This window comes from Xiphophorus maculatus, chromosome 24 (assembly GCF_002775205.1).
Source record: "Xiphophorus maculatus strain JP 163 A chromosome 24, X_maculatus-5.0-male, whole genome shotgun sequence".
In the NCBI taxonomy this organism is placed as follows: domain Eukaryota; kingdom Metazoa; phylum Chordata; class Actinopteri; order Cyprinodontiformes; family Poeciliidae; genus Xiphophorus; species Xiphophorus maculatus.
The window spans coordinates 325,054-349,218 of record NC_036466.1 but is presented as its reverse complement, the minus strand read 5'-3'; the positions used below and the strand labels follow the sequence as shown (position 1 = coordinate 349,218).

Genomic DNA, 24,165 nt, shown 5'->3' with positions numbered 1-24,165 from the left:
TATAAGATATGTGGCTTTTCCTTTAGAAGTAGTCGAAGTAATCTAAATAGATCTTGGTCATTTTTCCCTTATTTGAGCTGTTTATGTTTCAGAGTCATGAAAAATTAAGATTTGGAAAGATTAACTTAGACCCAGGTTACTGGGATCTACAGGAGATCTGGGATGCAGTAACTAGATTATCTGTCCACATGGTGGCGCCCTCTGCTCAAAAATAAATCATTTACCTTCTGACAGTAACTCCTCATTCAGGAACAGTTTCTTACAAGTTAAATAGATGGGAAGCACACATCATAATGTCTTTATACTCTGATCTACTCTGATGCAGTGGTTCTGATTAAACGGTGCTGAATACAGATGTTAAATATGGTGCTTTAACTATTCCTTCAGAAAAAATTGCTTTAGCTGTTTAATAAACTCTCATGCATCATCACTCGTTTCATACAGGTGTTCAGGGTGATGTGTAAAAGTACTAGAAGTAAAGTTATTGAGAAAGTCTGGATTTTGAAACATTTTGGATTTATATTGATAAACAGACATCTGACTGACAGCTTTCCTGGCCGCAGGGCATCCTCTAGTTTGAACCCAGAGTCATCTGATAATAGAAAATGCATCAGACAGTTAATAATTAGATAATAACTACTAGATCATTCATTTCATTTTAACTTGAAAATATAGAAAAACCTACTGCAGTTGACATTTCAGTTTTCAAGCATCTTTCAACTTCTCCTGGTCATCCACATCCATTGGTTGTTGGTGCTTTGCTGCCTGAAGTTCAGACTGGTCCAGACATAAACCTGGTGTCCTCTTCGGTAAGTGCCATATTGTGTAGTCATCGTCTTCCCTTGTCCTCAAGTCTCCAGACACATTTGTAGCAAGTCCATGTCGTCTAATGTAAAACAAGAGCATCACTAATCTCATACACATAGCAACACATAGCAAGTATCTTGGGATCTTGTTAACGAATGAGGGAGGAAGGGAACGGAGAATCGACAGGCGGATCAGCGCAGCTTCTGCAGTGAAGTGGGCGCTGTGCCGGTCCATCATGGTGAAGAAAGAACTGAGTCAAAAAGCAAAGCTCTCGATTTACTGGTCGATCTACGTCTGACCTCATCTATGGTCATGAGCTTTGGGTGATGACCGAAAGAACGAGGTCATGGATACAAGCGGATTAAATGGGTTTTCTCCGTAGGGTGTCTGGGCTCTCCCTTAGAGATAGGGTGAGAAGCTCAGTCATCCAGGAGGGACTCAGAGTAGATCTGCTGCTCCTTCACATCCTTCAGTGGAGGTGGCTCAGGCATCTGGTTAGGATGAGGTGTTCTGGGCACGTCCCACTGCGGGGAGCGCCCGGGGAAGACCTAGGACACGCTGGAGGGACTATGTTTCTCGGCTGACCTGGGAACACCTTGGGATTCCCCCTGAGGAGCTAGAACAAGTGGCCGGGGAGAGGGAAGTCTGGGCCTCTCTACTTAAGCTGCTCCCACCGCGACCCGACCCTGGATAAGCGGAAGAAAATGGATGGATGGATGGACGGACGGACAGATGGATGGACATAGCAATAGGAACAGAAGAGATTTAATCCACCACAGTTCTAACGGCATTGTGGAGATGGTATGCTCCTATCCTGGGAAGAAATTGAAAGTTGTCATGCACTGGATCATAAACACATTGCTATTTGATATGTAAAACACAAAAATGAGATACAGGCAAAACACAAAACAATCAAAAGGATAAACATTTACAAGTTGTTCATTAGCCAAACAAAGGCTAATGAACTGTGCAGGTCCAGGGACATTAGCTGCATTTCCATTCCAAATGGAAATGCAATTTCCAATATTTTGTCAATATTCCTCCATATATAATATTTCCATTAAATAAGAAACACAATTAAAATAAAGTGAATAAGTTTGTTTATTTGATAAGTCAAAATCATGTAACACTGTAAATTACTTAATTAAAAAGTATTAAACCTCCATAGCGTATTAATCATAGTATCTGTTGACTTATTGAGGGCAAATTTGAAGCTCATTTCTGTTTGCACTACAAACCTTGGTATAATAAGAGAACAGGAGGTGTCTTGACTTCCTGGTCTTATGATACACCAACTAAAGTCACTGAAACACAGTTTTGTTATTTGGATGTCATTTCACACTTAAAGAAACTCAAGAAGCTGTGACGTTTATCCCAAGTGATTACTGTTTCATATGACTAGCTAAAAACACATGCAACAGGCAGAATGAAGGAACATCAAAGGCAGCATAGTATCCCACAAATGTAGCAAGAACTGTAGTGTTCTCTGTTTTCAATTATGTTTGTCTTTGCTTCAGTGTATGCAAACCTCACTGCTAGAAACTATCTGTTCCTGCATTAGCAACACACTGCCCCTTTAGTATGGATGGTAACCACACATCACACTTTTCTGATTTATTTATCAAAATCACAATCTAAAGAGCAGTAAATAGTATACAAAGAATATGATGTTTATCTCACAGCTTCCAGGTTCAGATTTTCTTTTCCAAATCAGATTCTGTAAAACCATCACTTTTCAGAATTTCTACATGTTGTGCTGCTGCTTATAGGAATGCATTCAAGGAGAGTGCCACCCTCTGTCATGCTTTATAGTGATTTCTCAGGGTTGTTTGGATGCTACAGAGTTGAAAGTAGTTAGTTTCAGCATTTTTGAACTTTTCTGGAAGTTTGTTTACAGATTAGAGCAGAAAAACGTATGTCGACTCAACACAGTTTGTCTGTGAAATTGATGATTTTAAACATTTACTTTATAAAATCACTTGCTAGCATACATGCTAAGAAGTACTTGGCCCTAATGAAATCAGAGTTTGAAAACGTTTAAATGAGCATCTCTCAAAATAAAAATCAATGGTGTTTTTCTTATGATATAATAATATGCTTTTTAAATTGAAATTTCACAAAAAGGCAAATATTTTATTAGTAAGAATAGAGGAAATTAGATCATTTCATGCAATATGGTAATAAAGTTGACAAAAGATTCTAGAACATATTGATTTATTCATTTTAAGAAAATGGGTATTTTTAATTAATTATTAAATTAAAACTAGGTAGACAAAAAATTATGACAATTAAAAGAAAAATATTGAAAAATATGTTTTATGCTATAATCCAAGATGGGGGGAAATAAACCAACAATAACAACAAGATCCATCTAGTTACACCCTTGTCCCTAGTGGGGGCAGTGGGGGTGCTGGTGCCTCTCCAGCGAATGTTTTGGGCGAGAGGCGGGGTCACCTGGACAGGTCGCCAGTCTGTCGCAGGGCAACACAGAGACAGACAGGACAAACAACCACACACACGCACTCACACCTAGGGAGAATTTAGAGAGACAAATTAACCTGACGGTCATGTTTTGGACTGTGGGAGGAAGCCGGAGTACCCGGAGTAGAACTCACCATGCACAGGGAGAACATGCAAACTCCATGCAGAAAGACCCCAGGCCAGGAATCAAACCCAGGACCTGCTTGCTGAAAGACAAATGCAACAGTGCTACCCACTGCACCACTGTGCAGCCCATAACAACAAGATGTTCTGTTAATTACATAATACAATTTTAAAGGTAAATATTAAGTCAATACAATTCAATTCAAAAATACTTTATTAATTCCAAAGGAAAAATAAATGTTACAACTTGAAGTTCTTCAAATAGTTGTTCCTTGGGACGATGGTGGAGGCAGTGATAGGAGTTTGCCACTCAATCAGAGGTTGTTGGTTTTATTCCTGCTCTATCTGCCTCTGCTGTTGTGTCCTTGAGCAAGACATGTCACGCACCTTGCCTGTTGGTGGTGGTGAGAGGGCCGGTGCATGGCAGCCTCACAGTTCTCTTCTTTACAGGTTGTGTCTGAACAAAGGCTTTATATTTGGTGCAGAGAAACACAAGGTTGTGTTCTAATTTCCCAAGCTGAGGTCTTGCTTTAGTAGTTGTCAAATCTTTGATATTTGTCTAAAAAAAATCCAATGTCTTGTTTCGCTGCAATGTCTCTGGTAGAGCAGCTGAAAAACTGCTGAAACACTGGAAGATGCGAAGAGAGGGGGCATAATTAAAATCACCAGATATTGTTACAAATGCATTGGGGAAATTTTAAAACATAAAAACAAAGCAGGCCAGACAAAATGACTCTGGGTATCAAATAGATCTGCAATGAATCGCTCTTTTGTCAAATCATACAATATGTTTAGTGTTTTTTCAGCAGCATAATAAATCCTTTGCTGACATTTTCTAGATTTTATGACCTCGGAATTTATTCTTTTTATATCCTTATTGCACAACGTTGCCCTTTATACTTCAATTCTGAAGTATAAAGAAATAATTTTGCCAATAAATTGGTCCAAAGTGAAACAGTAAAAGATTAACAGTTTTTCAGAATGTACCACACCATATCTGATGGTTTGCGGTAGTTGGTCAATACTGCATTTTTCGATCATAATGATGTTTTGTTCTGTAGTGTTACATTATCAGTGATATTTCTGGCTCCAAACTGCAATAAAGCTTTTTGTAAAACTGAAGAGAGAACACTTGAAGGGGAACAGTGCCAATCTGTGCTTCTGTTCAGAGCCCTGGCCCCTGTTAAGGGCCAGTGGAATGACACCAAATTCAAGTGTGAACTAGAGAGGGCATGCCACTACAAAATCTAATTAGCATTTTTTGGAAATCCTGAAAAAGGTACTACAATGATATCGAAAAAAATAATAATAATAAAAAATTGGGGCCCAAATCGTAAAAACAATATACATTACAAAGGAGTAGGAAAAACAGCACCTCATGGTGTTAAAATCAAGTGCTTAAAATGGCAGGGAAAATAATAATAATAAAAGACGTGATTTATCATTTGGTTCAGTTATATTATTGCAATGTCACTGATTTGTGCTTCCAGATCAATCAATATATATATATATATATATATATATATATATATATATATATATATATATATATATATATATATATATATATATATATATATATATATATATATATATATATATATATATAAAGAAAAACAAACAAGTAAACATGAGCAATAGGTCCAAGTGGTTTTCTTAAAACACAGTCACTTTGTAGAACGTCAGCCCTCTGTGAAGGAGGAAGCTTCTTTCCTTCCAAGTCTTTCCCCATCATTTCTTCAGGCGGCAGTACATGTCCCGCTTGCTGTGCCTCCGGCCCAGGTGCGACTTTTCAGGCGGAAATTCCGCCTGAAAAAAGTACGGAAATGCCAAAGTGTTACGCGGAAATGTGTGGGGGCGGAACCACAGAGATGTTATAGTGTTGGAACGCAGAGCCGGACTCATTTCACCACCGCACCGCGTTACGTCACATCGGCTTACACAGGCTGCGGGTTGCAGGATGTGGCTGCTGTCAACGCTGATTCCTCTCCTCAGGCTGTATCTGTGTGGGATCAAAGTTCTGCTCTACCAAATGTTCAACCGAACCTTTGAGATGCCAGGTTAGATCCAACCTCTGTTTCTCTTTCACGTTTGAACTGCAACAGGAAACGAACTTGTATTGCTGTTTTGACTGTAGTAGATGCACCACTGTTTGTGCTTTTGTGTGTTGAGAAGAGTAACAAATGATCCTTAATAGCTGAGTCCCTAACCCTCTCAGGACCTGCAGAAATAAAAACTCTGGAGCTGCCACTGCTGTGGCAATAAGAATGATTCCGAGATGGGAGCTCAGGCAGGACTTCCTGCTGTACATCATTGACATTATTACACTTTAAAATATAAATGTATATGTTCTGTAAAACTATAGATGAGAAACAATGGGCAGACTTTCTCACTTTAACTAATGAATCAGACTAAAATCATCCAAAATCGTGGTCATAGTAATAAGAGTGGAGAATTTTGATTTCATTATTTGAATTTGGATGAAGAGAAAGTTCTCACTTGTACCAGATGGAAACAATGAAAGAACTGTTCCCTTAATCCCTTACAAATCTTCCCAAGAATGTCCGTGGCTGAATATGAATGGGGGAATTTTCCAACCGTTTTACTGCCGTGTAAATTGGATAAAGATTTTAGTTTGATTCACGTTTTTGAGCTTGGTGAATACACACAGATAAAACAAGGGTTTAAATGTTCTGTTGTAAACTTACAGAACATGTGATCCCACCATGCAGTTTTTTTATCTGGGTTTGACCTTTCTAAAAGTTTTAATCCACTTTGTAAGACGATCAAAACCACTGGATCAACCTCTGATCCATTGGTGTTCCTTATACAGGCGGAACAAGTGTGACGTAGTGCAACAACACTTACAAACAGATTCTTACAAACAGATTTACCAGTATTAGTGGTCGGTACGGGTTCTATGTTCTGCCCAGCTGGTTTTTAAAAATCTAGATAAAACTTTCTATTATCAGCTTAACTTGGAGGGTGAGTGAGAAATGTACAGTTTCATCCCAATAAAACCCTGAACTTGTTTAGAATAAAGTGGACCTAAAACAGTTTGCTGAACCTGTCATTTAACTCAATTTCTTTATCTAGAAATGAATAGCTTCTTCTCACATTCTTTTCTTAGCCTTACCGAAGCAAAAGGGAAGGGTTGCCATAGTGACTGGGGGTACCAGAGGAATGGGGTTTGAGACTGCAAGACACCTGGCAAGCCTGGGCATGCATGTCATCATAGGTAGGCTGCTGCCTCACTAATAACATGTTCCTTTTGTCAGATCTATCAATCATTATGACTTTGACATGTTTTCCTTCTACTGTAATTCTTGCAAAGCAGAGGCAAGGAGATGACAGCAATGTGTGATTTTTTTGTGACATCTGTTCTTAAGTTATTTTTTAGTTTATGTCTTGCATGCAATGTCCTGTCATTTAATACATAAATGCTAGCAGTTTGATGCCTCAGACAGAAGGGTTTAGTTAAAGTAAACCACATCCTGGACATCATCCCACCAAGCCCCTTTATGATCTCTATGATCTCCAGCTGGGAACGAGCCAGAAGAGGGCGCTGCAGCTGTCAGGAGGATAAATGAAGAATGCAATGAAGGAAAAGGTAATCAATTACAAATTTTAATAATAGATCTACTACATATTTAAACCATTAGAGTAAAATATAATTTATTTACATTATTACATTATTGAGATATTATAGATTCTTGCTCCTTTACAGGTTTCTTGTGTTTTTGCTTTTTTTTTGGTCTCATTTAAATGCTTCAAAGCATTTTGATCACCAGAGAAAATCAAAAATCAGTTTTCAAATATTGATTTTGTATATTAAAGGGAAAAACTGATGCTATTTTATGCCACTTTGGCCTCCCCTTTCTGATTGTTGAATCATGACCTCTGACCTTAGGCAGAAGGCCTATTTAGTGATGTTATTCTGGGTTTCTTTGTTTTATATGTTCAAAATTGCAGTTATGTGGATTTCTCTGTTAGTTTTAGTTATTTATTTGTTTCATTGCTAAGCTCGGGGCGTACGGAAGTCATTCAGCAGCTCACTGTGTTTTTGAGTTAATAAATGTTTAAAGTCGATCATCGAACTGCGGCCTAGGGTGTCCTGGTGCCAAGTGCACATATGGACACCCTTATGCTTGAACATGGTGTTCGTTATGGACAATCCATGGCGAGCACAGAAGTCCAGCAACAGAACACCACTCGAGTTCAGGTCGGGCGGGCCGTTCCTCCCAACCACGCCCCTCCAGGTCTCACTGTCGTCGCCCACATGAGCGTTGAAGTCCCCCAGCAGAACAAGGGAGTCCCCAGGAGGAGCACTCTCCAGTACCCCCTCTAAGGACTCCAAAAAGGGTGGGTAATCTGAACTGTCGTTCGGCCCGTAAGCACAAACGACAGTCAGAACCCGTCCCCCCACCCGTAGGCGGAGGGATGCTACCCTCTCGTTCACCGGGGTAAACCCCAACGTACAGGCGCCGAGATGGGGAGCAACAAGTATGCCCACTCCTGCCCGACGTCTCTCACCCTGGGCAACTCCAGAGTGGAAGTATGTCCAGCCCCTCTCAAGGAGACTGGTTCCAGAACCAGAGCCATGCGTCGAGGTGAGACTGACTATTTCTAGCCGGAACCTCTCGACCTCACGCACTAGCTCCGGCTCCTTCCCCACCAGAGAGGTGACATTCCACGTCCCAAGAGCCAGTTTCTGCAACCGAGGATCGGACCGCCAGGGTCCCCTCCCTTGGCCGCCACCCATCTCACAGTGCACCCGACCCCTTTGGCCCCTCCCACGGGTGGTGGGCCCATGGGAGGGGGGGCCCATGTTTCCTCTTCGGGCTGAGCCCGGCCGGGCTCCATGGGTAAAAGCCCGGCCACCAGACGCTCGCCATCGTGCCCCCCCTCCAGGCCTGGCTCCAGAGTGGGGCCCCGGTGACCCGCGTCCGAGCGAGGGAACACCAAGTCCAAGGTTTTCCTTCGTCATTGGGGTCTTCGGGCTGCGCTTTGTCTGGTCCCTCGCCTAGGACCTGTCTGCCTTGGGTGACCCTACCAGGGGCATGAAGCCCCAGACAGCATAGCTCCTAGGATCATTGGGACACTCAAACCCCTCCACCACGATAAGGTGGCAGCCCAAGGAGGAGTTCGATGATCGACTTTGTCATCGTTTCATCGGATCTGCGGCCGTATGTCTTGGACACTCGGGTGAAAAGAGGTGCGGAGCTGTCCACTGACCACTACCTGGTGGTGAGTTGGCTCCAGTGGTGGGGGCAAAAGCCGGTCAGACCTGGCAGGCCCAAACATGTTGTGAGGGTCTGCTGGGAACTTCTGGCGGAATCCCCTGTGAGACGGAGCTTTAACTCCCATCTCCGGCAAAACTTCGAACACTGCCCGGGGGAGGTGGGGGACATGGAGTCTGAGTGGACCATGTTCCGTGCCTCCATTGTCGAGGCGGCCGATCGGAGCTGTGGCCGCAAGGTTGTCGGTGCCTGTCGCGGCGGCAACCCTCGAACCCGTTGGTGGACACCGTCGGTGAGGGATGCCGTCAGGCTGAAGAAGGAGTCCTATCGGGCCTTTTTGGCCTGTGGGACTCCGGAAGCAGCTGATGGGTACCGGCGGGTGAAGCGGCATGCGGCTCGGGCGGTTGCTGAGGCAAAAACTCGGGCGTGGGAGGAGTTTGGAGAGGCCATGGAGAAAGACTTCCGTACGGCTTCGAGGCGATTCTGGTCCACCATCCGGCGTCTCGGGGGGGGGGAAGCGGTGCAGCACCAACACTGTTTATAGTGGGGATGGTGTGCTGCTGACCTCTACTCGGGACGTTGTGGGCCGGTGGGCAGAGTACTTCGAAGACCTCCTCAATCCCACCAACATGCCTTCCACTGAGGCAGCTGGTCGTCCAAGTCAGGTTCTCGGAGATGTGGACTCCCAGGAACTTAAAGGTGTCCACACGCTCCACCACTGTCCCCTTAATGTGGATGGGTGGATGTAGGTCAGTGTTCCTCCTGAAGTCCACGATAAGCTCCTTGGTCTTCTCGGTGTTCAGCTGCAGGTTGTTTTTGTCGCACCACTCAGCCAGACGGTCTACCTCCTCCCTGTAAGCGGCCTCGTCATTATCTCTGATGAGGCCGATCACCGTGGTGTCGTCTGCGAACTTGATGATGGTGTTAGAGCCATGGACAGGTCTGCAGTTGTAGGTGAAGAGGGAGTAGAGGAAGGGACTCATCACACAGCCTTGTGGCACTCCGGTGTTTATGATGATGGTGGATGAGAAGTGGTTGTCCAGCTGGACATGTTGAGGTCGACTGGTCAGGAAGTCGAGCAACCAGTTACACATGAGTGGACTGATGCTGAGGTCTGTGAGTTTGGTAATGAGTTGTGATGGGATGACAGTGTTGAATGCTGAACTAAAATCTAAGAACAGCAGTCTGGCGTAAGTGTTCTTACTGTCCAGGTGAGAAAGGACAGAGTGCAGCGCTATAGAGACTGCATCCTCTGTGCTTCTGTTCTGCCTCATGCAAATTGGTGGGGGTCTAGTGTGGGGGGGAGACAGGATCTGAGGTGTGCTAGGACCAGCCGCTCCAAGCACTTGGTAATGATGGGGGTAAGGGCTACCGGGCAGTAGTCATTGAGTCTGGTTGGGATTCTTGGGGATTGGGACGATGGAGGTAGACTTGAAGCAGGTTGGTACCACAGCGCGGGCCAAGGACAGGTTGAAGATGTCCGTCAGCACTCCTGCCAGCTCCCCAGAGCACGTTCTGAGGACACGTCCAGGTATGCCATCAGGACCCGCAGCCTTGTGGGATTTAATCCTGCTCAGAGCCGCTCCTACGTCAGTGGGGAGGAAAGTCAGTGGCTGTTGGCCTGGGGTGGTAGCTGCTTTGGTTGCAGTTGTGGTATTCCCTCTCTCAAAATGAGCATAGAAGTTGTTAAGCTCGTTGAGGAAGGAGACGTCAGTAGAAGCGGGGGTGGTATTGGGGGTCTCGTAGTCTGTGAGAATCTGAAGGCCTTGCCACATACGTCGGGGGTTGGAGTTAGAAAAATGATCCTCCACCTTCCTTTTGTAGTGGTGTTTGGCCTTCTTGATTCCCTTCTTCAGCTCAGCCCTGGCTTCACTGTAAGTCTGTGCATCCCCTGACCTGAAGGCGATGTTGCGGGCCTTCAGCAGGAGACGAACGTCTCGGTTCATCCAGGGTTTCTGGTTGGGTTACATGGTAATGCGTTTGCAGGTGGTGACACGTTCTATGGTGGTGGAAATATGGTTCAGTACAGATGAAGCGTACTGATCTGTATGGTGGAAAATAGTCCAATCTGTATTCCAGAACCGGTCTTGGAGCACAGCGTCTGAGCCCTCTGGCCACACCTTTACTGTCCTCACGGTAGGTTTCACATGTTGAATGAGTGGTAAGTACCGAGGTGTGAGGAACAGGGAGAGATGGTCTGATTGTCCGATGTTGGGGAGAGGTGTCACATTGTAAGCTCCAGCCAGATTGGAGTAGACATGGTCCAGGGTCTTGTCTCCTCTGGTGTGGCAGGAGACATGTTGGTGGAATCTGGGAAGAACTGTCTTCAAGTTGGAGTGATTTAAATCACCCGCAACAATAAAAGCAGCCTCGGGGTATTTGGTTTGATGTTTGCTAATAGCCGCATAGAGTTCTTTCATGGCTAGCTTGGCATTAGCATCCAGGGGGGTGTACACGGCAGTGAGGATGATCGAGGTGAATTTCCTTGGGAGGTAATAAGGTCTGCATTTGACCATTAAAAACTCCACATTCTGTGAGCAGTGACTCTCGGTAGTAGCAGAGTCTGTGCACCAAGCTTTGGTAATATAAATGCACAAACCTCCGCCTCTGGTCTTGCCGGAAGCATCTGCTGTCCTGTCGGCTCAGTGTGTGTGGCGTCCACTTAGGTGGATATTTTGGTTTAGCTGTAATAATACATGAAATTACCTGTAAAATGAATCTTATATAGTAACATCTATACCTAACAGTAGATTGAAACTTCAATAAGATCAATGGGGTAGTTACAACACAATGACACAACCCCATTTTGTTGTATGTCATGCAAACTTTGCTTTAATTCTATCTCTTTTTGTATTTAATCCTAAGAAATCAAAGTTATAATCATAGGCAGACAGAGAGTGCTGTCAAGCCATGAAAAGGAACAGCAGGTTTCTGAAGGTTTCCAGCCTGCAGAAAGTTTTAAAGAATGAAGTCTAAACATTTTTAGTAACTGAATAAGAACCAATGCAAAATACTTGTATTAATGTTGCTTGATGCTGAATTGGAGAAGCTAAAGAGGTTCTAGATGGGATTTTGACAATGAACTTGAAATGATGTAAAATGTGTAACTGCAATCAAAGATCACTGATGTTGTGCTGGAGGGAGATGCTAGGTGAAAGGTCAGGAAAAGGAGAATCAGTAATAATCATATTGAATGTGTTTGTGAATCAGAAATGACCTGTAACCTCAGTAAAATTGATCAGAGTTTAATAATGGTTGTTGATATATAGTGTCCTAGAGGCGAGATGGTGCTGATCAGGAAACGGATGAACAACCCAAAAGAGGAACTGAAACTGTTGAAGAGAAGGAAAGTTTGCAGGCTAAAGGATGGAGTGACCCTTGAGCAGGCCAGGGACAAGAACACAGACATGACATAATGTCTCCAAAGCTCTGAGATCATCTATTCAAGCAATGGAAAAAGGAAGAATGTGATGTGAGAATGACCTTTGAGCATTCTTGGGATGCTTAAAAGTCGTCTAGAAAAGAAGAGAAGTGAGTTTTTCCTTCCATAAGGTCACCGAGATGGTCCAATGATGCCTTGAATCTACACAGAGGGGTCCTTTGAGCTGTGGGACTGTGACAGAGCACCTGTAGGTGCAGAGAAAATGCCCCATGAGCCAACTTTGGATTAAGACCCCTCTGGCATCCTAACGGCCCATGGGCCTCAGCTCGTCCCAGGAATCAATCAAATTTTATATGTATAGCACATTTTAGCAGCAAGGCATTTCAAAGTGCTTTACATCATAACAAATACAAAAAGACAAAGTCATGCAACATAGAATCAACAATCAAACAGGGTCCGTCTCCCTCTACCGAGACTGATCCTATACCAACGGACTGAGTTGGAGCTTGTGGTTCAGTTCTCTGTCTCACATATTGTTCTCCCAGTGCAGGCAGTGATGGCGATTAGGGTGAGAGATGTTGGATTGAAGTTGATTTCATTATATAGTTGTCTCTTTGATTTAATGTTTGCATCTATTTTCTGCTACTGCTAAGTGCAGTATAATTCCTATCCATATTAAACAAGCATACAAAGATAGTCAGGTGGTGGACATTCATTCTGTGTGTCACCCTGCAGTTCTCCGAAAGGTGTAATTCCTCGTGGTGTTCGCATGACATAACTGACACGAGGTGTAGCTTAACAAACCAATAGAAGATATAGATACCTCTGTGACTTGATACTCAAGATGTAAAAACCTAATCTGGGCAAACTTTAAGAACCAGTTTTTAAAACGAGAACAACTGTTAACGGGTGTGATCTGTAGGACTTAATTTAACTCAGGCTCACCCACAGGAGGAAGAGAGGAGGAACACCCAGATGGAAGTGGTTGCTAGACTCAGGCGAATCTCCTCCAAGTGATTCCAGCTGAAATGCTCTGACTGAGCTCGGCCCTCTGCCGCAGCTGGATGATTCCCTGGCATCTCCTGAGAAAAGTGCGGACTTTAACAAGTACTTTGATGCATGTGATGGAAAAATCATGATCTTCTTGAAAGATGCAGGCTTTTCCTGAACCACTGCTTGAAGAAAGTGTTATCTAAAAAAATTGATTTTGAGTCCATCTTCATACCAGTACCGCCCCCACCCTGCTGGCATCTGGTGCAAAGTGGAGCTATGTACCCATTACTGATGCAGCTACAGGTCCATCCATCTGGTCCATCAAGAGTCACTCATCTCATCAGTCCATAAAACCTTTGAAAAATCTGTCTTCAGATCTGTCTTGGTCCAGTCTTGATGTTCCAACTTATGTGTCTTGTTCAGTGGTGGTTGGGTTTCAGCCTTCCTTACCTTGTCCATGTCTCTGAACATCTTGTACTTCTGGAACTCCAGATAGGTTGCAGTTATGGAAAATGACAGCATTGGAAAATAATGGGTCACTTTTTATTCTTCTCAAATCTTTGGCAGTCAATTTGCGTCTTTTTTTCTCAACATGTTTCTTGCGACCCTGTTCACAGCAAAACATTTGATGGTTCTGTGATCACGCTCCAATATCTTAACAGTTTAAAGAATGCTGCATCCATCTGAAAGACTTTACAAGTTTGGACTTTTCAAGTCTCTTAAATCTCTTTTTTGGCTCATTTGACAGGAAGAGAAGCTGCTATCCTATATTATGCACCTTAATATAGGATGTTGATCTCCTTATGGACCACCCTTCCTCATTAAACAACTAAACACCAGCTGATATGTTTAAATTCAATAAGCTCTCGAGTTTATACAGCTTAGAGTTGGAAAATATGTATAAAAATGATGATATGGTCAAAACTTAAACTTGCCTAATAATTGTGCACACAGTGTAGTGTCAGGCAGTGGGAAGGTTTCTCAGTGGTGCCTGACTGTGTGTTCTGATGTTTCTTCATTCTGTGTAAATCCAGTTATTGCTAGAATCATTTCTAGTCTGCATATTTAATCAACTTCCCCACAGTGGATCAGACCTTCTGCTTGCTTAATAATTCTCTTGTTAGTGATTGTGATTTCAGCCCAGAATGTTGGACTGGGAGCTCAGCAGTGTTCTGTCAGAACTATGGTACCCTAACTGAAACATTTCTTTTCTGCTTCCAGCTGAGTTTGTCTTTGTGGACCTGACCTCCCTGAAATCAGTCAGGCACTTTGTCCAGAAGTTCAGAGACAGATCTCTGCCTCTGCATGTTCTCATTAACAATGGTAGGCTCCACACATCTTTCATTAGATGGTCACAGTTAATGACAGCAGACGCTTTATTGTCAGACTCTAAAGACAGCCAATGCCTCTCTGACCTGTTCCGCTTTGACGCAGCTGGAACCATGCTGGTTCCTGAGAGACGGACAGAGGACGGCTTTGAATTCCACTTCTGCCTGAACTACTTGAGCCACTTTCTGCTGACCAACATGCTGCTGGACCTGCTGAAGACGTCTGGAAGGCAGGGTCGCTGCTCCAGAATTATCAACATGGCCTCTGCCACACATTACGCAGGAGAGATAAATCTGGAGGACCTGAACAAGAGGTATGTGCAATCATAAAAGCACCATAGACTCTATGAACGGTAAATTGTTTGTTGTACATGATCTTGTTTATTACCCCTTTCCCAACAGAGCTGTCTACAGTTCCCATGGTGCCTACTGCCAAAGCAAGTTGGCCCTGGTCCTCTTCACCTACTACCTTCAAGAGCAGCTGACGTCTGGGGGATTCTCTGTCACTGTCAATGCTGTGGACCCTGGGATGGTGGACACGGCACTGTATGATAACCTCTGGACATTAGCACAGATGATGAAGAAACCAGTGGCCAGTATTCTGTTCAGGGTATGTCTTTAAAATCTTAATCTAACTTTGTAAAGACTAGTTTAGAACTGGTTGTACTGTTGTCCTCAGACTCCAGCAGAGGGAGCCTCCATATCGGTGTATGCTGCAGCTGCCTCTGAGATGGAAGGGGTGGGCAGCTGTTACCTGTACAACGGTCAGAAGACGCAGTCCTCTGATCTGTCCTACGACTCTGAGCTGCAGGCCAAGCTGTGGAAAAAGAGCTGCAAGCTTGTGGGACTCCAAGCCTGATACCTGGAGGACTCCCATGTCCACAATGGTCCTCCATTATTGACCCTTCTCGACTACGTCACCCAACCACGTTGAAGCACTATGACGATTGTCAGAAGTGACATACAGGAGCGACTTTGATTGTTTTCCCAAGTCATTTTTGCCAATACAGACATTACTTCTACTTGTTCAGAAGAAGAAGAAGACATTTTATTTATATAGCACTTTTTCAGCAACTGCAGAAGAAGTAGTAGACCTAATTGTGGCTCATAGATGACAGTATTCATTAAAGTTGGAAACAGCTAGCTTAGAAATCGGCCCATGCCTTCTTCCTTCTGACGTGTTTGTAGATTCGATCAAATCTTTGATCAAATATGGCCTGAAGTCATAGCACATGACTTATGCACCTATGTCCTAGATGGCATTTCCCTTTAATAGTGTCAAAAATCTAGATGCTTATCAGTGTTTTTGGTACATGGTTGCCTACATTATGTTTTTCCTTGATGGTTGCAAATGATTAGAAGCATTTTCTTTAGAAGTATTGTATTATTCTCTCCATAATACAACATTTCATTACATCTTACTAATACTGCTTACTTACAAAGTGTATATGAACGTTAATCTTTTTGCACCAAGAGATGCTAGTCCTTCCAAGCAGCACCTGCTATCCATCGCCATCTTGTTTCCTCATCAAAGGTTTACGATCATATGACAAGTTTGGTTTGCATCCTAATCTGTGCAGCATCTGTGACTATTTTACTGTGACATCAACTGTGTGATTTTTTTTTTTTTTTTTTGGACAACCTCTACAGGAGTCAATGTACACATAAGTTGTTTTGATATCCGTCATGCCCAAGAGCACGGCATCTCGTGCAAAGGGTCAAAAGATCATATTGAACTACTGCCATCTTTAATCTCTGTGGTGATTTTATGCTCAATAAAATCACCACAGATGTCACCATATGCCTGTTTAATGTGACTCAAACAAGAAACAAATCCAATTAATTATGCAGAGAAATCAGATATGTACTCTTTTTTTTCACAAGCCAGCAATAATGCGGCCTCATGACTTTAACTGACCTTACTTCCAGAGTGACTTGACCTTTCACTGTAAAACTCTTCAGAGTTATATACCACTGTCTGGTTTATTCTTCTGAGGACAAAGATCCCGTTGCCTTAAGATGACGTCTGCCATGATGCCTGAACTTTGACACACTTACCTTCATTTTGAATGAAGTTTGCAGACTACTATTTCCACATATGCCATCTGAATGTTTAAGTATTTCAGTTTGAACTTTAAGCCTGATAATTGTTTTTTTAATTTTATTGTATTTTTGTCAGACTGGTGGCCTCACATTTGAATCCAGGATACAGAAAGCCTCACGCCAACTCAGTGACTGAACGGTGAACAGTTTCTGTGGTTATTATGATGCTTCTTAAAATTGTGTAGATCTGTAAAACCTGCTTCTTTTCCACTAGGGGGCAGCAGGATTTCTGTACTAGTGCAATTTGAACATTTCAAAACTTAAACCAGACTCTCAAACAGTTAATGTTGACTGATAAAATCATATCAAATGGTTCCCTTTTAGCCTGTTAATGCCTTTTTTGTTAGTCTTTGTATTTTTTTAAAGTACATAAAAAGTGACCTAAATGTTTCTCCAGTTTTTCATAGATCATGTAAGAGAAGCAGCAAGCGTGAACTTTTAGGGTGTGAAGATGGTGTGGACAGAGAAGACTTTCTTTGTAATTTAACATAATTTGTTTGCAACCTTTTCTGTCTTCTTAATGTTATTTATCAAAAACATTTATCAAAAGTCTTACATTTTCAGCTTTTCCACATTTTTTCCTGTTCCAACAACAAACCTAAATGGATTCCATGTGACAGACTAACACAAAATTGTGCAGAATTGTCAAGTGGGAAAAAATGATTCATGCTTTAAAAAGCACACACACAACTCAAAGTGTTGTTAAGCACCACTTCAGGTAATATTCTGCTGCATTTTTTTAATGTGTGTCTCTTTGTGATTTGAGACAAAACAGCTCAGTTTCTGTCAGATATAATGAAGTTTAACAAGTTTATCTCCTTTTTGTGTCTTAAGTAAAGCCATGACCTGCAATGCTGAAGAAAAACACAGCATACTTTTGCAAAGCATTGTATTACTACACAGTCCTTTAATAAAGCATTTCTACTTTGTTAATAGACTTGCACTTTATATTTGTGTTTTTGTTGTAATAAGCAGCAAAAAATAAATTATGTATAGGAAATGTCTCACCAGTTGCTGTTAAGAGTTGAACACACTTCACCTCATCTCTTTATTGTATACAATAAACATGTATTTTTTGCACTGCTGTCAAAGATTCAAAAAAATTATTAAATTGCATGTGACTACTCTGAGTTGTTTGTTTGTTACCGTGGTTTAGGACACAGGCAAATATTTCTAGTCAGACACTAAACCTGTTTAGCCTAGCACAGCTTATGAGTAACTATTTTTATGCTAACACTATTCAACTTAAAATCAAAATAATTAGACTATTATAAACTGTAAGTTGCAAACTGTTTAAATCCCTCTTGTGTGTGTGTGTGTGTGTGCGTGTGTGTCTGTGTGTAAAAATAAAATATTTCAGCTTCATGATCAGTTGTACTCTCAGAATCTCCCACTAGATGTTAGTGTAGGTCAGTATCGCGTATTCCTCTGATTATCAATATAGATATGAAACACTTATTCATCCGAATGTGATCTTCTTCAGGGTCTCAGACACTGATGTTACACTGCTGTCCTACACTGACACCTAGTGGGGGATCCTGAGATTACAACAGACAATGAAGCTGAAATATGTAATTAATTTTCATATATCATTTATGACAGCAACAAACTTAACTAACTTTAAGAGAAGAAACACAACAGCAGAGTAGATGACACTTGTTTTGTTTTCAAATAAAATTTATTTTTTTAAAAATCCAATAGATTTTCATCAAAATCTCTTTGGAGATAACTCAGAAATTCTTACCCCATTAAATATATATTTTTATCAGAGCTCCCAAAAAGACACATACAGCCCTTATAAGCATCATTTAAAAATGCATTGCATAAACATAAGTTCAAGAGGGCAGCAGAAACCTTAAATTCTTACTCAGAAACATGAATAGCAGCTGATCCTGAGCAGCCAAGTGTCTGATCCAGTTTCTCACAGGTGGCGTTAAAATGTCTACATTAGAGGAAGTCCTTTCTGCGTGAAAAATACAGTGTTTTTGTAGGCTGATTGTGGAAAGTTCCAGGTGAGTAGCTGGTATGTGGAATGAGAAGTCGGTGCAGTGTGTGGGCAAGGCTGATCTCTGACATGACACAGCATGTTGGTGAATAATGAATTTTTTCAAATGGAGCTGTTAGCTCAGAGAAGAGCACATTTTGTCCCACAACACCAACAAACATCAGCTTCATAAATACTGAGGAATCCAACAGTTTAGTTTAAAGTTTAAAACATAAAGTCCCAGAAGTTCTGACTGCAGTTTGCTACAGACATGTGGAAGATTGTGTTCTGCTCTGAGGAGAACAAAATGGAACTTTTGGGCCTATAAGCAAAACACTGAAGTGGAAAAAAAACTAATCCAACACATAGCTCTAGATTCACTATGGTGAAACAAGGTGGTGGGGGCAACATGCTGCAGGAATGCTTAAAAAAATGTTTAAACCATGGTTATTTCACTACTTTGTGTCTATTTTTCCATGGAGGCACAAATAAAGAATATTCTCCTCGATTCACATCCAAAAACCAAGGACTGTGTTTAAAATATGACTGGAAGTAGGGCTGGGTGATATGGCTGAAAAACATATGAGTGCTTCACGTCAATATCAATACTTATCGATTGGTTTTTCGTTTTACATGACCAAAATACTGCCAAACTGACCTGTTCTGTTTTGTCCACAATTTCTTCTTGAGCCGTTGTACTCATGTTGTCCTTTCAGAAAATAAGTCCAGTGGTAACTTGGTGAAACACAGCCCCTTGTTTGCCTAAGCTCTGCTTCGTACAGATGGTGAGAAAGAATTAGTTCCTGGAGGTGTGGGCTCTGTGAAGTTTGAAACTTTACCCAGTTACAAACGTTTTGCCATGACGTATATAATGCACCAGTTCAAAGCGTCCGAAATTGCCTGCGCTGTAAACAACCTCCGCTACCACTGCTAAAGTTTCAGCCAGAATACAAAAAAAATTGTTGTTGTTGTTGAAAACAACAAAAACAACAACAATAATAATAATAATAATAATAATAATAATAATAATACAGACCTTTGGGCACTTAAATAACTTAAAAACAACATTATATGTAGGAGAAAACATAAGATAAAGAAACCCTTCAGCTGTGAGTTTGACAATGAGAAACAGCAAAAACAAGTCTATGATATTAACCCTAACCCTAAATTATGAAAGAGGTCATCTTTCATAATTTCTCCGGTTTACTGATTGGCCCGGTAGAAATTCTACTGAAGGAATCCAAGTGAATGAGAGAAAGCCCAAACTGTCTGTGAAGTGAGAATTGAGCAGAATTACACAGGAAGGCAAAAGCTAGAGGCACAGTGGCAAAACAACAAACTGCTGCTGCACAAATTACTCAACAAGTTATTGCTAGATTACCAATGAGTGAGCAGTTGACCAGCTAACGTCTTTCCTTTGCCTACATCCCCCAGAATGCATTGTGGTTCTAAATTGAAGTTCATTAAAATTATTGGAATATTCTGTTGAATGTATTTTCTGTTGATATTGAGCAGATATTGATATTCTGTTATCACGATTTATATTGTTAATGATTTATTGTCCAGCCCAAGCCAAAGACAAACAGGACACTGTACATTAACTAACACTGTGTCCTGTACCTTACAACTTTTTACAACTAATTTCTGTAAATAAACATTCTTAATTATGAGCCTCTCTAAATCCAAAGCATTAACTGTGAACCAACTTATCTTTGGCCTAACTTTGGTCAGTTCAGGTTAAAAATGTGCAGAGACACAGAACACACACACCAACGTGTTACCTAACTCGTCAGACCTAATGAACCCCATGAAATCCAGATTAGCCCTGATGGCTCCTGCTCCAGGTTGCACACGGAGGCTGTCAGCTGAGGATGGATAAAATGAAGCAGGCCAACCCAGAGCCGGGTCAGAATGGCACAGCTGGCTAATCTGGATTAGTTTTTCAGCTTCTTATGGGACACTTAAACTTTGGACTATAACTAAGCAAAACCAGTGAGGACAAAAAGGAAAACTCCCATTAAAATACCATCAGAAACTGGTTTATATAAAACTATAGGACTGAGTTTCATTTGCGTATTCTGGTCTTCATGAAGTACGACAAATAGCTGATAGTTGTTTATTTAGTCAGGCTGTTGCAGTCTAGAGTCAGTTGCTCAACAGCAATGCGAGCTTAAAGAGGTGACGAGTGGTGTTTCCTGCTTTTCACGGATGGAAATATTTCTATGCAGATGAATCAGATTTTGTTGTATGCAAGGGAGAAATCAGAATCCTTCTTTCAGCCAGCTGACCAGCAGTGTGAAGCACCAGGGAGAGCGGGACACCACTGAAGGTAATCAAAGATTCCTGCTAACATGATTAACCCCAATCCATCAGAAGCGTCATGTAGCAGACTTGGGCTCAACCTAGGAAGTGGGTTTTAGGTCTGGACCTAGAGGGTTTCTCCTCAGATTCATCCAGCTCCCGTTTATCCCGGAAAGAAGTGCTGTGAACGAGCTGGGACGCCCTCTGGCGTATCTTCTGCAGGTTGGGCTTCATCCTGCTAAGCGAAGACCTCCTCCGGACGGGTTTGCTCCTCAGATGGTCCTCCCCGCCCATAAGGTCGCTGTCTCCGAGGCTGAGCCGGTGGATGGGTTTCAGGTTGTTCTGAAGGACTTTGGAGAACCTCCAACGTCCTCCAACCCTAGGCTCTGCACCTTTGGATTCAGCGAGTTCATATGCTCCTATGATGTCTCTAATGTCCACACTCACGTTGTTGGTGAGGTAGTGACAGGCCTTCCTCCCACTGTAGTCCCTGATTTCCACATCTGCGTTGTAAGCCCCCACCAGGAGCTTCAGCACCTCCATGTGGTTGTGGATGGCAGCTATGTGCAGCGGTGTGTAGCCCATGTTGGAGCGAACATCCACGCTAATGGGAAGGTTGTGATGTTTGGCAAAGTTGATGATCAGAGCGATCAGCTCTTGCTTGCCGTGCTTAGCAGCCCAGTGCAGGCAGGTGAAACCAGTGACAAAGTCCTTCTTCAGGACCAGGTTGGGTTCGCTGCTGAGGAGGGTGTGGAGGCTGTCCCACTCTGCATCCGATGCGCACATCATCCACTCGTGTTCCGCAGGGTCCAGGGTGACGGAGGTCCTGTCTACGTCCAGGCTGGCAGAGCCCACCGAGGCCGAGTCACCATCGCTCCTGGGGGTGAGGCAGATGGGGCTGCGGAGATCTATACTGTTCCTCACTTCAGGAGAACTGTTCATCATCACCTGGATGAAGTGCTTCCGGCTGCCCTTCGGACTGCAGCTGTCCTCGCTGCCAGACAAGCTGCTGCGTTCATCCTCCTTGTCCTCTGAGTCCTCCTTGGTGGAGAGGAATGTCTGCTTAGACGCAGGATCTTGTTGCTCTTCCTCTTTCAGGCCCTCAGGCGTCCAATCGGTGTGTATGTCAGCTGCAGCTGCAGAACACTCAGGCCCAGGCAGGATGAAGACAGATCCGTCCACAGGGAGCGGCGAAGCTTGAATCACTGTGATTTGTGGAATGGCAAGTTTCTCGACCTTCTCCTTCCTGGAGTCCTTCCTCTGCGTACTGAAGCTCCCAGAGTTCCCCATGTAAGCTGAACTGCCGGCCACTTCATCCAGAACACCAAGCAACCCCTGATGTCCACAGTCCTGCTCCGGTTTGTCCGGCTGGTCGCTCTCTGCAGTGATAATATGCGGAACTGTCCTCCAGTCATTTCCGTAACCTGAGTCGCGCGCTGATTTCTGCTGTACCTGAGCGCTCGCGGCTGCGTCATCGCGGCTCACCTGGTCGTCAGGTGAAGGGGACGCAGCGCAGTAACGGAACTGTCTCCTCAGACAGACATGTTTGACTCCGCTGTCTGTCTTCACGAAAGCCACGCTGTCCACGCAAGACTTAAAGATGCTGCGGACAGCAGCCCTGCTGTGCGGCTCTTGTGGGAACACGGCTTTAAAATGCTCCAGAAGCTCAGGGCTCGTGACGGTGCCTCCTCTCTGCCTCAGAAAGTCCGCTATGGAGTCCTGGCTGAAGCCGCTGGCCATGAGGAACGCATTACCTGGAGCACGAACAGTCTGAGAACACCCCGACAGTCAACGCACCCTGAATCAAACCGATCCTTCACGCAGCAGAGCAGAAAGCAGCATTTTATCCCCAGCGTTCTCCGCCTCCTAGCAACGGGAGACTTCCGGTCTGGGCCTTATACGGTCAAAGCCAGTTTCCCAATAACAAACTCAAAAATTACTGTGAACTAATTACGAGGGATGGTTTTTATCTTCAAAAATAAAATCCAGTTTTAGTTTTACTACTGAAATAAATCAAAAAATAAGAACCACGTGGGTTCATTTACGTCCGAATATCTACCAAAAGCATTCCATGTTATTTATTCTACATTTTATTTATTCTAGCACTTAATAGTTTGTTTCGAAATTAATAAGAGAAGTGGGAAACCTTTGATCTTGCTACCAAAACCTAGAAAATAAGTTTTATTTTAAAACAACTGGACGTCTAAAATGTTGATGACCTCATTTTAGGATAATTATTATAGTTTTCACTTAATTTATGTCCTGAAACAGAAACGGTTTAATTTTCTGTTCCTGTAATGATCGAAAACATATCCTGGTCAACTCCAAAACAATCCAATACAACTTTATGTATAAAATTTGTTTGTATACGATTTAAATCAAAATGCTAGTTAGCTGAATTTAAAAGAAACACATTAAAAAACATAATGCACAGAAGTTCCAAACAGCCATATGACAATATACATAAAGATAACAAAAAACCCAGAAATAATTAAAATTAACATCTCAAAGAGTGTCAAATGTCAAGGTGAAAATATTGATTTAATATTTAGGACGCTAAGTGCTATCCAGGCTTTAACGACATCAAGACAGTTCCAGAGTATGTAAATAAAAGGCATTTTATTTATTTTAGTATAGACCTGAGAGTTGCATACAAATGAAAAACAATTCCATGTTTTCCAAGTTTGAAGTCAAGTGGGAGCAAATGCAAGGAAAAGAGAAGGTGGCCTAGAACTGGAGAACCATGCTCAAAGTGGACAGTATCTTTGGACCCAGTTTTAGGTCCGTCGGGAGCCTTATTCCAGTTCAGTAGATAACATCAGTGGTTGTAGCAGCTGTTTGTTGTGGGGAAACATGGATGGTTGCTCTGTAGCAACCAGCTATGCTTGCAGGTAGTATTAACATGCAGACAGGGTGTGTTAGCGTTCCTCCTGACAGACCTGTGAATCAGTCTTTAGTGGCAGGAAGCCCAGCTGGTCCAGTTCCACACCAAACTGCTTCTCCTCCTGGGTGTAAAATACAATTTCCTAGATGTTTTTATAATTTAAGCTTTCACAATGACTGTCCAGACTGGTCAGCATTTTAAGGCTCATTGACAACATTAAAATTATAAAAAACTACTTTAAAAGAAATGAGGAGCAGATATCAACATACGTTCTTCAAAGAACCATGACATTTATTAAAACAATCTTATCAGTCAGATGAGCTCTGGACATATGGAAAATATTGCTTATGATTTAAAATCTTTACTCGTTTCTTTATTGTGAGGTAGAGGAGCACAGCACTGTCTCTGGTGAAAGATTATCTAAGCATTGTTCTGGGAACTGTCACATAACTTTCCAAGCAAAGACAGAGCCCTGTTCGCAAATTACATGTTATGTAGAGTAAAATTATTTTACTCATGTTTATAAACTTGCTTTTAAG

At 42.5% G+C, this 24,165-nt stretch overlaps 2 protein-coding genes across 2 annotated transcripts; one reads left to right on the top strand and one right to left on the bottom strand.

The window, feature by feature from the left end:
- The first annotated feature begins 5,340 nt into the window (after positions 1-5,340).
- On the top strand, positions 5,341-17,581 carry LOC102237813 (dehydrogenase/reductase SDR family member on chromosome X). The gene is made up of 7 exons (XM_005809974.2): positions 5,341-5,471; positions 6,542-6,649; positions 6,953-7,021; positions 14,248-14,349; positions 14,461-14,668; positions 14,757-14,964; positions 15,034-17,581. Exons 1-7 carry the CDS (start codon positions 5,372-5,374, stop codon positions 15,211-15,213), a joined length of 975 nt encoding a protein of 324 aa, XP_005810031.1. The 5' UTR covers positions 5,341-5,371; the 3' UTR covers positions 15,214-17,581.
- Positions 17,582-18,123: 542 nt separating this feature from the next.
- On the bottom strand, positions 18,124-22,597 carry LOC102237559 (ankyrin repeat domain-containing protein SOWAHC-like). Its single transcript, XM_005809973.2, has one exon. The coding sequence runs from the start codon at positions 22,480-22,482 to the stop codon at positions 20,839-20,841; it is 1,644 nt and encodes a 547-aa protein (XP_005810030.1). The 5' UTR covers positions 22,483-22,597; the 3' UTR covers positions 18,124-20,838.
- Between the last annotated feature and the right edge of the window lie 1,568 nt (positions 22,598-24,165).